The sequence below is a fragment of the Sphaerodactylus townsendi genome, linkage group LG03 (genome assembly GCF_021028975.2).
Source record: "Sphaerodactylus townsendi isolate TG3544 linkage group LG03, MPM_Stown_v2.3, whole genome shotgun sequence".
In the NCBI taxonomy this organism is placed as follows: Eukaryota; Metazoa; Chordata; class Lepidosauria; order Squamata; family Sphaerodactylidae; genus Sphaerodactylus; species Sphaerodactylus townsendi.
This window is the reverse complement of record NC_059427.1, coordinates 144,360,099-144,376,800: the sequence shown is the minus strand read 5'-3', so window position 1 is coordinate 144,376,800 and position 16,702 is coordinate 144,360,099. Positions and strand designations below refer to the sequence as shown.

Here is a 16,702-nt window from a genome sequence, read left to right as displayed (position 1 = left end):
TGCATGTATGCACATGAACTCTGGTGGGTGTAAGCAGACTCCCCTTCTATTGGTCAAGGTCCCAATGTTTCCGCCCCCTGGCCCACCATCTGAAACAGGACAGCTCAGGAGGAGGCAGGTTTTCCGGGGATCGGATGCAGCCTCTGTGTGTGCAAAACTCCAGAAGGAACAAAACGTCCTTCATTCATTACAAAAGAGCTCTACCTCTCCCAGATCTCGGATCTTTTTCAAGTATCGCTTCTGAAAGACAGTCGGGTCAGACACAGGACAATCGGGGTTGACAGAGGTGATGTCCAGGAGATCTGAAAAACAAGAGCAAGAGCTGAGGACCAGAAGAGCAGGTCTGGATGGCGTGGGAGGGAGAGGACTTGAGCAGCAATGTCCACTAGTTGATCTCAGGAGGACCCACAAAACTAGCAAATTGAGAAAAGTGTGTGCACAGCAGGCCAATAAACCCAGACTGGGGGTGGGGAAAAACAGCTTGGGGGGAGGGGGGGGACTCTGCATGGATCCCAAAGGAGCAGCAGTGGCGTAGTGGTTAAGAACAGGTGCATTCTAATCTGGAGGAACCAGGTTTGATTCCCTGCTCTGCCGCGTGCTGTGGAGGCTTATCTGGGGAATTCAGATTAGCCTGTGCACTCCCACACACGCCAGCTGGGTGACCTTGGGCTAGTTGCAGTTCTTTGGAGCTCTCTCAGCCCCACCCACCTCACAGGGTGTTTGTTGTGGGGGGAAAGGGAAAGGAGATTGTAAGCCCCTTTAAGTCTCCTACAGAAGAGAAAGGGGGATATAAATCCAAACTCCTCCCCCTTCTTGCACAATCTCTTTTTCTTCTCTTCTGACGGGAGTCCACCCCTTGCGCCCCCCCACCCCCACCCCAAACTTGGGTTTTTGGAGAATCACGCTATCGGTGATTCTTTTGTTTTACACTGCATTGCAGCTGCTCGCTTCCCTTGTTTGTAGAGGTCCCGCCTCTCTGCTGCATAGCCATGCAGGGTCACAGGGACAGTAGCACAGCTGTGGAGGTCCGTGCCTAGCTATGCAGCAGATGGAGGGAGGTAACCCAAAACCCCTGCGCCTCTGTGCGAAGGCGCCATAGCAACCCGAATTGGTTTCGTGGGCTCCGTCGCTGCCTGCACGGAGGCATGTGAATAGGAGAGCTCTGCCTGTGCTGTGCGGAAGGGGTCTCTTAGATGCTACTGAACTTGAAGGTAGCCACTCAACTGCAGACCAATGGGGCTGCCTTCAAAAATGATTGAAATCCATTATCAGAAGCAGAGTGGAACAGTGCCTCAAGTTTTAGAGTTGGACAAGAGAATCCAATTCAAACCTCCACTCAGCCTGAAGTCCACTGCGTGGCCTTGGACCAATTGGTAGGGTCATGTCCCTGTACTATCTTAGCCAAGGTCCTGCCATATTTCATTGGGGGCCAATTCTACAGAGCAGCCTCGAGAATTGTTTGCCTTTCATCCAGCCTGTCCCTTAACTAGCTTTGTAACAGTTCCGCAGCTGGGAGCAGAGAAAGGTTGGGGGTCTGTTCCTTCCCGGAATGTGCGTAAGTGTGCCTTCCCGCCCAAAGGGGGAGAAGGAGGGGGGATGTGGGGCATGCCTACTGTAGGGGATATAATGCTTTGCCTATTTTAATGCATTCAGTTCTGACAATATAAGTCAACAGCTTTTCCATGCTTGTAATCAATAAATAAGAATTCTACTCTGACAGTCCTAAGCAAAAAGTTAAAATAAATCCAAACCCCAAAAGTTTAGGTTTTCTTTGCTTGACACGCAGTAACGCCCACGGCTTGCAGAACTATTCTGCTCTACTGATAATATTGACTTTCTCAGAGTCGTTCTTTGGTTTAAGTTTCAGAGGGTAGCCTTGCTGGTCTGCAGAAGAACAGCTAAGTTTGAACCCAGTAGCAGCTTAGAGACGAACAAGATTTTCAAGGCATAAGCTTTCAAGAATTAAAAAACCCTTACTCATATAGTTGATTTTCAGAATCTCACAACAGGGCTGTACTAGTCATGGCACCAAAGCTAGGGATCCTTCTCCCCACGGGAGTTTGTCTGCCCCCTTCTGTAGTCACCTCCAATAGTGGGTGAAGACTTCTTTGTTCGTTTGTCACCCCATCCACAATTTCCTCCTTCCTAACCAATGTTTTAATTGCTACTTTTATGCCTTTCGTGTCCTTTAACTTTGTTTTTAACTTGCATTGAGGATGGGTCTTTTGGGGAGGGTCTGTGTGTGATTTTAACAGTTTTAAAAAGTGATTTTATCTTGCACGTTTTAAGTTGTTAGTCGCCTGGGTGGCCCTTGTGAGGACAGAAAGACAGGACATAAATTTTGTAAATAAATAAAATAATGATCTCTTCAAGCTGCTTTAGACCATTGACAGTTTCTTCATGCAACCTCACGCGGTTCTGTCTCGGGTACAAGGATCAGTTTTGCTCATGAGTTCTACAACCTGTTCCGTGGCTGACACTTGATTATTACATTTGCAGCTCTGTCACCTGTGTTACCAAAGCTTCACAATTCAGTTTCAACACAGCAGTGGCGTAGGAGGTTAAGAGCTCGTGTATCTAATCTGGAGGAACCGGGTTTGATTCTCAGCTCTGCCACCTGAGCTGTGGAGGCTGATCTGGGGAATTCAGATTAGCCTGGGCACTCCCACACACGCCAGCTGGGTGACCTTGGGCTAGTCACAGCTTCTCGGAGCTCTCTCAGCCCCACCTACCTCACAGGGTGTTTGTTGTGAGGGGGGAAGGGCAAAGAGATTGTCAGCCCCTTTGAGTCTCCTGCAGGAGAGAAAGGGGGGATATAAATCCAAACCCTTCTTCTTCTCTAGCAATATCCAAATGCAGCCAGCTGAGATAAGGCCACATCTCTTTAACTGGGTCCTGGTTTATTATCAACATCCAGAAGTGAAAGAGAGAGAGAGAGACTTCAGGAGCCGTAATTATCATCAAGACTTCTGGACTCTTTTGTCCCCTCGGGGGTCCCTTACTGTTTGGTTGCAGCTGAGTAAGGTCTCGCAGGATGGTTCGGAAGGAAGGCCGCTCCCCAGGGGGATAGGTGAGGCACTGGCTGATCAGAGTGGCGAGCTCTTTGAAGGACGGCTCCGGGAGGCGGTGTTTCTTCTCATAGAAACGTTCTTTCTGCAGGGAGAAGGAGAGGGTGTCAGGCATGGAAGTGGGCCATGTGGTAAGCTACAGCATCGAGTAGCAGAGAATCCTCAGACGCCCTATTGTAAAATGCTTAGAACTGGAAAAAAAGGTTTGTTGGCCAGACATCCCCAAATCACTCCAGGAATCCCATTCCTTCGTTCTCTCCGTTATTTCAGTCTCTAATGCCTCCCCCACCCCACCCCACCCCATGACCATGAATCCAAATCTACCCAGTCCCTAAACTTGGAGCGAAGAAAGGATGCAAACGGCAGAAAATGTAGGCCTTTCTACCAAATCATGTTCAGCATTTCAAGAGCATTTTCAAGAACACAACGCACTGGACATAACATTGCCTTAGAAATTCCGTCAACAATTCTGACAAATAGGGAAATGTTATCTGTGTGTTGCTGACGGAGCTCACAGCTGAAGTTTAAGGTATCAGCTGTGACACTGTACTAATCTGCATAATTAGGATCTTCTGGCCACAAAGTTGCTGCAGATACTTGGAACTCCCAGTTACGCTGCTCCAAAGATGGGTCAGCCAGATCCAAATCACAGCCTGGTGTCATGTCCCTAAGGGAAAATATACAGCTCACTCTGCACGATTGTTTTATTCATTCCCATTATTTATAGTCCTCCTTTCTCACGGAGACTCAAGGCGGACTGCACCGTGAAAGTCAACACAATCTGTCGGATGGGACATCCAATAAACGCTGCAACAGGGATTGGATTGCAGAGGCCTGAAAACAAGCAGAGATCTGAAACGCAGCTGAAACAAATCTGTAATAAAAAATTAAACACACGGTGCAGGAATTACACAGTAGGTTAACTGACAGCACAAGCTATATGCCAGTGATGGCGAACCTATGGCACGGGTGCCAGAGGTGGCACTCGGAGCCCTCTCTGTGGGGCGATGCACACAGAGAAAGTTCGGGCCATGTGGGGCGAAGGCAGAAAATCACACACCCCAAAAAACACACACACATCTAGGACTGGCCTGGGTCACTGGAGCATTATGTGCGCATAACTGCGGTGAAAGCAGGAGAGGGAGGACTTCGGCTGGCGTGGGCCTGGTAGCTTGTGCTCCAGGTGGCTGCTGCCCGGGGGGCAGAGGAGGCAGAGATGCTAGAGAGGCACAGAGCGGTGCACACGGGACTTGCTGGAGGCTAGAGCAGGCTGGCCCCTGCTCGAGCAGGTGGGGCAGAGGAAGAGGGAGCCAACCAATTTCTTCTAAAATAAAACCTCAGCATTCAGGTTAAATAGCCGGGTTGGCACTTTGCGATAAATAAGTGGGGTTTGGGTTGCAATTTGGGCACTCGGTCTCAAAAAGGTTCGCCATCACTGCTATATGCAGTAGTACAGTCCCCAGTTTCTATCCCTTTACCAGAGAATCCTTCTGAACCTTTTTGTGTGTGGAAAAGCCCTCTTGATTAATTCAGCTTTGTACAGAGTTTTGCACAGATCTGATGAAGGGAACTTGGACTCCCGAAATCTTTGACTCTGGAAATCTCGTTGGTCTTGAAGGCGCTGCTAGAAAAGTGCTGCTCTCTCACTGCACAGCGACACGGCAACCCACCTGACAGTATCGGTTCTGCACAACTTGTGCAAAGCCAGGACAGCACGAGCGTTCCTGACCTCATCAAGCAGGCCATTCCATGAGGGAGGGGGCCCACAACAAAGAATGTGTGGTGTTGTGGGTTTTCCGGGTTGTATCGCCGTGTTCCAGTAGCATTGTCTCCAGAAGATGCCAGCCACAGAGGCAGGCGAAGCGTCAGAAGAGAAAATGATATTGAAACACGGCCATACAACAGGGAAAACCCACAACACCCTAATGATTCCCACCATGAAAGCCTTCGACAATACAAAGAATGTGTGGATGCAGCCATTTCCTACACCCTATCCAGCCGACACATCCCAAAGTGTGATTAAGCTAGTTCAGATTTTAGTACCCTGCTATAAACTTCAGTGATCTTCCCAGCACGCGTGCACGACATGAGAACACAAGCAAAGGCTACCTCGGAAGGCGTGCGTTCCTTGAGGGGCACATCGGCATCGAAGCATATCTCCAACAGCGTGGTCCCAAAGCTCCACTTGTCGGCTGCCGTGCTGAGGTTCCGGATGTCTTTGACACACTCTGGGGCAATCCATGGAATCCTGTCGACTCTCTCTTGACAAGGGGGGGGGGGGGGGAGGAACCAACGATTAACATCTTCTGGATAAACAATGCTCAAGCAAACAGCAGACCATACCTACCTGTATCAGGTGGTTTTGCCCAAGGTCCAGCAATGGCTAAGCAGGTTTCCCTTGCAAAACCAAACGGACACTCTGTTTGCAGTGGTGGTGGAGGGGGGAGCTCTAATTTTGCACCAAAAGGAACCTGTTGGTTGAACCAAGCCCCGTCTTGGCTCACGATGCTCTGTCACTTCAGGTGCTTTTCTCACCTGGAGAACCGGGTTTGATTCCTGTTGGTTTTTTATCCTGCCAGGGAGCTCAGGGTGCTAAACACAGTTTCCCCTTCCCCTACTGCCATGGTGGCGAACCTTTGGCACTCCAGATGTTGTGGACTACAATTCCCATCAGCCCCTGCCAGCATGGCCAATTTCACAACCCTGTGAAAACGTTGAGAGTGGTAACAAACAACTGACTTCCTTTTGCAAATTAGACTCCATTCCCAAGATTAAATCCAAGCAGTGGCGTATCTGCCAGAGGGACATGGGGGGTGGGTCAATTGACCCTGGGCACCCCCCATTGGATCACGTGGGGTCCCCGGTGGGCTGCAGCAGGCTCCCCCTCGGCCCGGCCCCACCAGGTTGCTCCTAAGGTAAGTGGGGCACGGGGAGCACCCAGAGCAGGTGTTGCCCCGGGCGTCATTTCCCCCCGGTACGCCTCTGAATCCAAGCCACGGTTTGCACAAGCCACGGCCTCATTTATTCACAGCTCGCTTTCCAGGGCTGCTCCATCCACCCCCCAAGCAAAGAGCTACAATCCTAGAGGGTTTTTAATGAACAAGAACTACAGGAACATGCTCTTTTGCCCAGAGATCTTTCCTCTACAACAACGAACAGTGATGCACAAAGTTGGCAACAACTGCAACACAGCGCTTCCACCACCATCACCCACACTCAATGATGAGGCTTCTGAGTCAGTCTCTGTATTCAGGAGAGGAGAGGAGAGGGTGTACCTTCTCGGGAGAGGACGGTGAAGCTGACTCCAGGGTCACTGAGTTTAATGAAAGGCATCAAACCGTCTTCCAAGCCTTTCCTGGCCAACAGGATGTTCTTGGCACAGACATTACCGTGCACCAGGTTTTTGTCTTCCTATGATGACCAAGAAAAGTGGCATGTGAAAAATCTCAGAATCTTTGATGCCTGCACAGACAGAGTGGTAACAAACAACTGACTCCCTTTTGCAAAGTAGACTCCATTCCCAAGATTAAATCCAAGCAGTGGCGTTTGATGCCTGCACAGACAGAGACAATTCAGAAGGGCACCCCCCACCCAAAGAAACAGCTCCTTTCAAGTGCATGAATTGGAGAGAGAAAGCATGCAGACACTCCTGCAGGAGCAGCAGTGGCGTAGTGGTTAAGAGCAGGTGCATTCTAATCTGGAGGAACCGGGTTTGATTCCCTGCTCTGCCGCTTGAGCTGTGGAGGCTTATCTGGGGAATTCAGAATAGCTTGTGAACTCCCACACACGCCAGCTGGGTGATCTTGGGCTAGTCACAGCTTTTCGGAGCTCTCTCAGCCCCACCTACCTCACAGGGTGTTTGTTGTGAGTGGGGAAGGGAAAGGAGTTTGTAAGTCCCTGAGTCTCCTGTAGGAGAGAAAGGGGGGATATAAATCCAAATTCCTCCTCCTCCTCCTCTTCTTCTATTCGAATGTTCCATTTTGTGTCTGTTTTCTCGTGGAGTACACAGCTTGCTGGTTCAGCACCTCCATTTCAATCCCAGCATCCCACAGAGTAAACCCCACACATTATCCACAACTGGTTGGCTGTCCTAGATCTTGTATCCAACAGGAAAAGCAGTCTTGCCCCACAAGGGCGGCTGCACCTCCCACAACCAACAATTAGGACACTTCAAGGCTTCAAATGGGTAGGAAAGGGGGCAAGTTCAATTCCACGCCACGAAGCCAGAAGGCCCCTTTCCTGAGAAGCGCAAGTTCAAGCTTTTATCTCCAATTCCGTGGGGCTTCTTGAAGATGGTCCTGAGTTTGTGTTTTTGTGTTTCCAGCATCAATCGCGCTGGTTCACAATGCAATCCCTGAATTTAAACTGCAACTCCTACGCCCAGGAAAAGGCGGCAAGTCGAAACTTTCCAATAAAGGCCTCAGGGCTTTCAAATTAGTTCCCAGGATTGTTTGGGAGAAGCCACGGCAACTACAGGAAATGATATGTTTACATTTGAGATCTTCTCCAAAAGACAGTTGCGGAGTCCCAGGAGATCTTTTCTAAACTCAGACCAGCTTCTCCCTCAGACTGTTTTAGTGGACCAATAGTTCTTATTATTGTATTGTCGAAGGCTTTCATGGCCGGAATCACTGGGGTGCTTTGTGGTTTCCGGGCTGTATGGTTAGTAGTTTGCTAGCAGTTATTCTCTCCTGACGTTAGTATGCATCTGTGGCTGGCATCAGAGATCTAGCGAAGATGCCAGCCACAGATGCAGCTGCGCCAGGAGAGAATGCTGCTAGAACACGGCCATACAGCCCGGAACCACACAGCAGCTACCAGTTCTTATCATTCGATATTATTATTATTAGGTGTGTGTGTGTGTGTGGACTGCTGTCAAGTGGGTTTTGGACCCTCCCGGTGACCCTATGAACGGGCAATGTCACTCCAAAACGTCTATCATCCCAAGCAGCCTTACTCAGGTGGCAGGACATGTGGGCCATGATTTCCTTTCATCGAAATACTTTCTGCTGGTGGGGCATGGTGACCCTTCTTTTCCTAGTGTCAATTAATATCATCATTGAGAATCCAAGAAAAGATTTTTCGCTCTCATTCTGCCACTTCTAAATGACATCTTAATACTTTGGGGACACTTGGTTTTGGAACGTGTGGGTCACACTGATTAGAAGAGTTTGTCTGATTTTTTTGGAAACTTCTGTTTGATGTATTGTACATTCACGTTAAGGTATCCCCTTGATGCCGGGGGTGTTATTGAATTACGAATTATGTATTGATAGCGCTGCTAGCGTCGTGCAAAAGTGCCATCAAGTCGTTTGAGACTTATGGCAACCCTATGACTCGATGACCTCCAACATGTCCTGTCCTTAACAACAACTAACAGGGTCCTGCAAAATCCAGGCCATTGACTTCTCATCACTCATGATCCATCCCACCTTGGGCCTGTTCTCCCCCTGCTGCCTTTAACTTTGCCGAGCACGACAGTCTTTTCCAGTGACTCTTGTCTCTTGTCAGGGGTGAACAGCTTTACAAATGCTAATTTTCTACCCCCCAATATTTCCCCTCAGCTCTAAGAGCCAGCGTGGTGTAGTGGTTCAGAGCAGTGGACTCTAATCTACAGAACCAGGGCTTCATTCCCCACTCCTCCACATGAGCGGCAGACTCTTACCTGGTGAACTGGATTCATTGTTTGAGTCAGGCAGAGTAATTTTTCTTGTACTATCCATACTGTCTCTGGCTCATTCTTTATGTTGGGCTAGACACAGGTGTTTCTGCCAAACTCTCTCAGTCCCACCTACCTGACAAGCTGTCTGTTGTAGGGAGAGGAGGGGAGGGAATTTGTAAGCCACTTTAAGACTCCTTACAGGAAAGAAAGGCAGGGTATAGATCCAAACATGCACCAGTGGCGTAGTGGCTAAGAGCACATGTACTCTAATCTGGAGGAACTGTGTTTGATTCCCCGCTCTGCCACCTCAGCTGCGGAGGCTTATCTGGGGAATTCAGATTAGCCTGTACACTCCAACACACACCAGCTGGGTGACCTTGTTTGTCGTGAGGGGGGAAGGGAAAGGAGTTTGTTAGTCCCTTTGAGTCTTTACAGGAGAGGAAGGGGGGATATAAATCCAACTGTTCTCTTCTTCTAATCAAGCTGATTACAATGAGAAGGATACCACTGCTTCCTTTACAAGCATCATTTACAACAGCCTGCCTTCTGACTAGGATAAAATGTCATAGAGATCTCAATTTCTACTCGATTCCTGTATAACAACAGAAGCTTTGACTCTTGAAAGCTTATATTCTGACACTGTTGTCAGTTAAATAAGGAGTTATTGGACTAGAACAGTGATGGCGAACCTTTTTGAGACCGAGTGCCCAAACTGCAACCCCAAACCCACTTATTTATCACAAAGTGCCAACATGCGGCATTTTAATCTGTGAATACTGAGGTTTTAAGTTTCGAAGAGCAGAGTTGAAGCTCAAAACGCCGCGGTACTTTCAGGAGTGTTTGGTGGTAAGCGGTGGTATGACTGCTTTGTAAGCAACTGTGCCACGCTTCGAACAGAGTGAATCACGACCCTAGGGCGGGTTTACTCAGAAAGCAGAGCCCCATTGCCAGCAGCCGAGCTAATACTCTAGGTAAAGGATCATGTTTCTTTAGTTCTTCCCATGCGAAGTAGTAGGGTTTAATAGCTTTAACAGGGTTATCTACGTGGCTCCCCAAAACTAGGTTGTCTTAGGTTTCCAATGCTAATAATCTCCCCTGAAATATAATTCTCATACACTATTATCACATGACAAACTCTGTGCATGCGTGCCCACAGAGAGGGCTCTGAGAGTGCCACCTCTGGCACCCGTGCCATAGGTTCGCCACCACTGGACTAGAATCTAACTGTTCTACTGCATCTCTATCCTCTGAATCTTAATCATGCCATAATGTGACCAAAGTATGATATCCTCCATTTAGCCATTTTAGCTTCTAGGGAGAGATCAGCCAGGATACCACCAAATAAGGCTTGCCCAGCTGTGTGGCAACGAGTGAACTTCCAGCCGCGGTTATTAAGCCCTTTGTGCTTCGCAAAGAAGGGGCATCAAGGGGCGTGTTCAATGAATTCTTCCACCATTATATCTGAGGGAAGCGAGGAAGGGAAGAAAAAGAAGATGAGCATCTTAAGACAAAGAGAGACAAAGCATCCTTGCCCCAAATCTGTAGGTTAACAGATGGGATGCAAAACCACAAGGGGCCGCGTTAAAAGGCCAGGTACACAAAGAGTATCGGAAAGCAGGTGAGCACACAGAACTCTGCCACTGCCAGGTTGAATGATCTCAGCAAGCAATGCCCATTTTTCTTTTTGCTGACATTATTTATAGTCCACCATTCTTATTTGGACTCAAGGCGGATTCAGTCAGTACAATCTACATGGAAAATTCAGTAGCCAGCGCAACAGGATTGGGGTCGTAGGACCCACTGCAACCTACGGCTCTCCAGATGTTCATGGACTACAATTCCCATTTGTATTCCATGAACATCTGGAGAACACTGGAGTTGAACCTACACTAGAAGCCCCAAAAAGCAGAACTGAAGCAAAGCGCAACATGAGCACGATGCGTTAAACGCAGCAAAAATCCCATCCTAGTTTCAACAAGCTGATCACAGCAGTAGAGACCACACTCCCTGATCATTGTACCGAGGAACTTTTATGACTCATTTCTAGTATTATGGGCTGGAAAGGCAGACAAAGTTCTGCACAGGCATCAACAGAGAGGAAAACTGTGGCGTGGAGTCACGTGACGTCCCCAGGCCTCTCCCTTGCCTGATGGGCGGGGAGGGAGAAAACTCAGTGGAGGAAGCTCTGCTGGGAGGCTGGGCGGTGGGTCCGTGAACGCGGGGGGGGGCAGCAGGTGGGGGCAGCTCCGGTCCCGGGAAAGGGAGGCAGGCAGGCATGGGGCTGATGCTCCCTAGCCATGCAAACATTCCCCGTAGACCAGGGGTGGGAACAAGGCTCTCAGATGTTCAGGAACTACAATTCCCATCAGCCCCTACCAGCATGGCCAGTGGCCATGCTGACGAAAGCGACTGATGGGAATTATGATTCCTGAGCTGGCTATCTAAATAGGCAAAGGAGATACCGCTAACAGAGAAGGACTTTCCTTTTGATGCGGTTTTCTGTTCTGGGGGTGTGCAAAGATGGAAGATGGAGAAAGGGCGAGATTGAAGTAAAAGAAAATGAGCAAGGCAAGAAGGAAAGGAAAGGAAACAAAAACACAGTGGGAAGGGGATTCAAAAGAAAGAAAAAAACAGAAATGGAGATTGTACACTGCCCAGAGCCCTCCAGGGGTGGGCGGTATAAGAAATCGAAAAAAGAAATAAATAAAAAAAATGAAATAATGTGTCAAGCGTGAATGAGGCAGCTTGGAAAGACGGATCGCTGTATCTCCAGAGGGCCAAACCCAGCCCGAGAAGCCAGGCAGAGAGGGCCTGGAAGAGGGTGGGAAGGGCCGAATGCTTTCCGAGCCTGCGTGCATAAACTCCGTGCACAAAGGCCAAATGGATGTGGGACACCTGGCTCATCAAACTTGCCGTCTCAAAGAAAGCCTGCAGGGAACAAAACGTGCAGCTGAAATATGCGGGCAGGGCAGCTGCTGGTTGGCTCAGCTGGCTGCAGGCAGCAGGGGGCACTCCGGAGTTTAGCACACAGAACAAGTTCGCCCTTGTACGCCTGTCAATCTTCAGTAGACCTGTTTGTAATGTTTGTTTTGTTTCCTGTCAGGATGCCTATGGGATGCTGGGGCCGCTTGCATCATTGGGGCTTGGGGGGAAGGGATTTTAGTTGGATATTATGCCTTGTGCGTTTCCTGCTCTCTTTCCACTCCAGCAGGTGTTGGTCAAGGCCAACTCGCTTGGACTTACATTTATCTCTCACTGTCTGCATGTAGTTGTTGCAGCGGGGCTGGTAGAGATGGCAGTCCATGGGCATGCAGTGCCATAGGTTACGCTGAGCCCTCTCCAGAGCTGAGGGGCAGCCGCACCGCACACACCAGTGCTGGAAACCACAGGCTGGAAGCCTGCTGGGGGCTCGCCAAGCAAGGCAGCCTCAACGCTGCCCCCCCCCCCCAGCTTCAGAGCCCAGCCAAGTCACAATTATGTTATAGCAAACCCTCGTAACAAATGAATTTGAGTCCCTGTGCTGGAGAGTCTGAGACTTCTCAGAGTAGAACAAAGACAGTGAAGGGGAGACATTACTGACCCATGAGGTGATGCCCCATTTCAATATTTTCTTTTGTCTGCAGGGTGGCTAGCCATTGTTGAGACAAGGTAGAGGACAACAAAATTATGCAAAGGGTAAAGAAGCTGGGTAGAGAAAATCCTTCTCTCTCTCTCTCTCTCTCTCTCTCTCCCTCTCCCCCATAATACTAGAACTTAGGGGTACCCAGTGAATTTGTTGGAAAATAGGTTCAAGAAAGATGAATGGAAATACTGCTTTGCTCAATAAGTCACTGAACTGTGGAATTCAGGGTCAGTGAACGTAACAACGGCCACAAGCACAGATCCCTTTAAAAGGAAAATCACACAGATCCATGGGGGAGAGAGGTTGATCAGCAGCTACTAGCCATGGTGGCTGAAGGGAACCTCCACAACCAGAGGCAGTCCACCTGAGAATCCCAGGGTCAGGACACAACAAGAGAAGCCCTCTATGCTGGAACAGATGGCCCATGGTATAGCTCAAGAGGTTTTGCTTGGTGTAGCGTGGTGTAGTGGTTAAGAGCAGGTGCCCTCTGGAGAACCGGGTTTGATTCCCCGCTCTGCCACTTGAGCTGTGGAGGCTTATCTGGGAATTCCAAGTTAGCCTGTCGCAACTCCACTGGCTGGGCCTTGGGCCTAGTCACAGTTCTTCAGAGCTCTCTCATTTTACACCACCGAGGTGTTTGTTATGAGGGGAAGGGAAGAGGTGTGGCCCCTTTGAGGTCTCCTACAGGAGAGAAAGGGGGGGATATGTCCCACTCCTTGCTGTTGGGTTTTGGCCATCTATGCCTAGTGCCTTTGAGATTTATTTATTTATTTATTAAGCTTGTATACGCCCTCCACCTGAAGGCAACAGTGTAGGCATTAGGAGGTTAAGAGCATTATATCTAATCTGGAGGGCGGGGTTTGGAGTTTGCAACTCACGCCTGAGGTGTGGAGGCTTATCTGAAATTCAAGAATAGCTTGTGAACTCCCACCTGCGCCAGCTGGGTGACCTTGGGCTGATCACAGCTGCCGGGCTCTACTCGGCCCTACCTCACAGGGTGTTTGTTGTTGTGAGGGGAAGAACCCGAGGTTGTAAGCTTGCCCCAGGTCTCCTGCAGGAGAAAGGGGACAATCCAGAAACTAGCTGCTGCCTGCAGAGAGAAACCACTTGCCCCTTTTCCTATAGGGATGGTAGTGACCAACCCCAGGCTTTCCCTGCCATTCTCCAACTCCGCTGCCAGTCTGAATTTGGGGATGCTTAAGGAGCCAGCCAAAAGAGATGGCTGCCCTAGGCCAGACCTCCCAGAATAAGGAGGCCCCCCTGTCCACCCAGCCAGGTAACCAGCAAGCAGGCAGAGGGGATGTTCCGCTCGGGGACTCCGCACGGCTTTTGCTCACCAGAGTGATGTCCGTGTGGCTGGGATCCAGCGTCTTGAGCACGACCCGCATCTCACGGCTGTTGTTGTTCTGCTCGGTGGAGAAGTACTCCGTTTCATCCTCGCCGCCGATCCCGCCGCACACGCGCAACACGCCGTCGTAGATGTTGGTGCGGGTCCCTTGCCCCAAGTGGGCTCTCTGCGGGAGGGGAAGATGCCGTTTGATTAGCAGAGGCCTTTCTCCATCCCAAACGTGGACCCTGTTAGGCTCAAAGGAATCGTTTATGCCTGAGTCGAGGACAGACTCTGCAGCGTCTCATTATGTTGCTATGAACCGTTTGCCAAGATGCTGAGATTACCGTACGCCTTTAACAGACCAGTGGAGTGATGTCCGGGGCAACAGCGGCACAGAGGGCCCTTGCTTTCGCAGGTACATGTGAATACGAAAGGCACCTGGTGGGCCGAGTCGCGAGTAGCAGAGAGCTGGGCCGCGTGGACTCTGAGGTGCGATCCAAGCTGGCTGGTTTTTCCATGGTTTCTTAATGCCCCACCTCCGCGGCCTGTCGGGGACTTCAGCTTGCATTAATACAGTAAATGGGGTTTCTAATTTCCCAAGAGGCAAAGAATACAAACCAAAGTAATCAGATTATGAGCTCCTCCACTGAGGTTAGATCGGGGCTCACAGTTCCTTACACAGAAGGAGAACATGACGTCATTCCTAGCATGAATCAGTCTTACATAATGCGGCTCCTTCAGCTCCCAAGATACATAAGACAGCTGACCTGGGTGATCTCATTCTTTCGGATCTGGTGGAAGCTGAGCTGGGTCAAGTTCAGAATCTGCCGGGTACTGTCTTTCACTTTCCGTGTGATCAGCAAGTCCGAAATTTCTGCAGAAGGAACAGAGACAGAGATCCCCACAGTCAACATGAAGGGCACTGACAGGCAATCTGCAAGCAAACACCCGGGGATATTGCAACGATGTCTCCTAAGGTGCCGGGTATTAACGACATGCAGCCATCCGAGAAAGGGCCTTCTCAGCCATGACACCAACACTTTGGATTCATCTGCCCCCCTCTATTGGTGTTCCCCACCACAGGGTGAAGACTTCCGCCTCATTCGGCAAACTCCTGTTGTATTCCACCTCTGCCTCCCCCGGCCCAAGCCTTACGCGCCCCTCCAGCCGTCCCTGACCCTGCCGCCACCTTCGCCAGCCTCAGAGCCAGGTGGGGAATCTTGAGACAACTTGAAAAGATCCCTCCCCTCTGTGTGCTGCCTTTAGCTCTTGCGCTCTATCACTTCCTCCCTCCTCCAAGCATGCTTATCCCTCCTGCCCCATCCCTTCCAATAGGTGCACCCTCTTACCACAAGCATCCCCATGGCCCAGTTCCTATGTCTCCTGCGGTGCCCTCTCCCAAGCCCTGGTTCCTGCTGGCCACATATAAAGGCCGGGCATTTTAGTCACAGCCGTCTTTCCCTTTTTCAAGCTAGCAGTGGCGTAGGAGGTTAAGAGCTCGTGTATCTAATCTGGAGGAACCGGGTTTGATTCCCTGCTCTGCCGCCTGAGCTGTGGAGGCTTATCTGGGGAATTCAGATTAGCCTGTACACTCCCACATGCGCCAACTGGGCGACATGAGGCTAGATGCAACTTCGGGAAGAAACCGCCCTCAGCCCTCCCACCTCACAGAGTGTTTAAGCTTGTGAGGGGAAGGGTATGAGATTAATCAGCTCCCTTTGAGTCTCCTACAGGAGAGAAAGGGGGGATATAAATCCAAACTCCTCCTCCTCCTCTTCTTCTTCTTCTAGCTGGCTCGGATGCCTGTTTCTTGGCCGTGAGCAGCCTGTGGAAAGGGGCCAGGCCAGGATGTGGCCACTCCCCCAGCTGGTGCTACCTTGGACCCAGGCCTCCACATAGGCTCAGAAGCAGCCCTCTGTATCCCTGCCAAGGCTTCAGCCCCACAGCCTCTCAGCCCAGGACTCGAGGGGGCTGTTGGTGGCAGAGCCGGGGTTGTGGCTGACTCCTGGGACGGCCAGTGGTGTGTTGGCAGAGCCTCCCGCCTGGCAAGTGAGGAGGGCAGGGGTTGCTGCCAGCATCCCAGGGGCAAGGGAAGTGGGGCAGCCATTTGGAGAGAGGAGGTCTAGTGCAGAGCCTGCAACTGCACAACCCCCCAATTACCGGCCCTCCCCCTGATTTGTGGGGGTGGGGGGTGGGGGACTGGCGCGTGTAATCAACGTGCAATATGTACACAGTGGGAGCCTGGGTTTTGTGGGTAATCTGATAAGAAAGCAAATGGTGAATCAAAATTCCATTTAGGCAGCCGAGGCAGCGGGTACCTATAGGACGGTTCACTTTGAGGAAATTAGTAGCGATCTACTGACGACAAAAGTACAAGGTAGGCCCGAAATCCAGGAGCAAGCAGTGAAAACCGAGACAAAATGTTCACAGAAAAAATTGACGAAAACCGAAATGGACGATACCCGCAGTCAATGAAAACTGAGGTTCCACTGTATATACGGTAGATATCCTTGTGTTGTAGTGACAGCTGCTGCCAAACCAAGATATTTTTAGAAACCTGCCCAGTCCGTCAAACCCTCAAGTGGCCAATCAGAAGTCTTTCTGGCCAAAAGCCCCCACTGGCCCAACATACTTTCTAAAATCAATTTTGGAAGGAACCAGGAAATTGTTGGCAGGTAGCACTGTGCCCATAGTCTCTGCATATGTTCCTTCCTCAGGAAGAAAAAGAAGAGTTGGATTTATATCCCCACTTTCTCTCCTGTAAGAGAATTAGTGCACAAGCTAATCTAGTTCCCCAGATGAGCCTCCACAGCTCCAGTGGCAGAGCAGGGAATCAAACCTGGTTCTCCAGATTAGAGTGCACCTGCTCTTAACCACCACACTGCAGCTGGAGAATTTCCGAAATTTGACCTGTATACACAATTCGAAAGCAGGATAGTTTTTTTTTAATCACGGCCTACTTTGTAATCCTGGTTCTTTGGGAGACAACCCTCGCTTGTCCAAGGTCTCGGTTTCCAGAT

The 16,702-nt window shown here is 50.1% G+C and overlaps 1 protein-coding gene across 1 annotated transcript in view; it reads right to left on the bottom strand.

Moving 5' to 3' along the window:
• Nucleotides 1–16,702, bottom strand: part of TYK2 (tyrosine kinase 2) — a 93,298-nt gene that overhangs the window by 18,289 nt on the left and 58,307 nt on the right. Inside the window, exons 11-19 of the mRNA XM_048487458.1 lie at nucleotides 16,651–16,688; nucleotides 14,450–14,558; nucleotides 13,690–13,866; nucleotides 11,514–11,658; nucleotides 10,069–10,187; nucleotides 6,344–6,479; nucleotides 5,178–5,329; nucleotides 3,003–3,153; nucleotides 205–302 (exon numbers count right to left, since the gene is read on the bottom strand). Of these exons, the coding sequence (XP_048343415.1) occupies nucleotides 205–302; nucleotides 3,003–3,153; nucleotides 5,178–5,329; nucleotides 6,344–6,479; nucleotides 10,069–10,187; nucleotides 11,514–11,658; nucleotides 13,690–13,866; nucleotides 14,450–14,558; nucleotides 16,651–16,688 (1,125 nt within the window). The remainder of the gene's footprint in view (nucleotides 1–204; nucleotides 303–3,002; nucleotides 3,154–5,177; nucleotides 5,330–6,343; nucleotides 6,480–10,068; nucleotides 10,188–11,513; nucleotides 11,659–13,689; nucleotides 13,867–14,449; nucleotides 14,559–16,650; nucleotides 16,689–16,702) is intronic.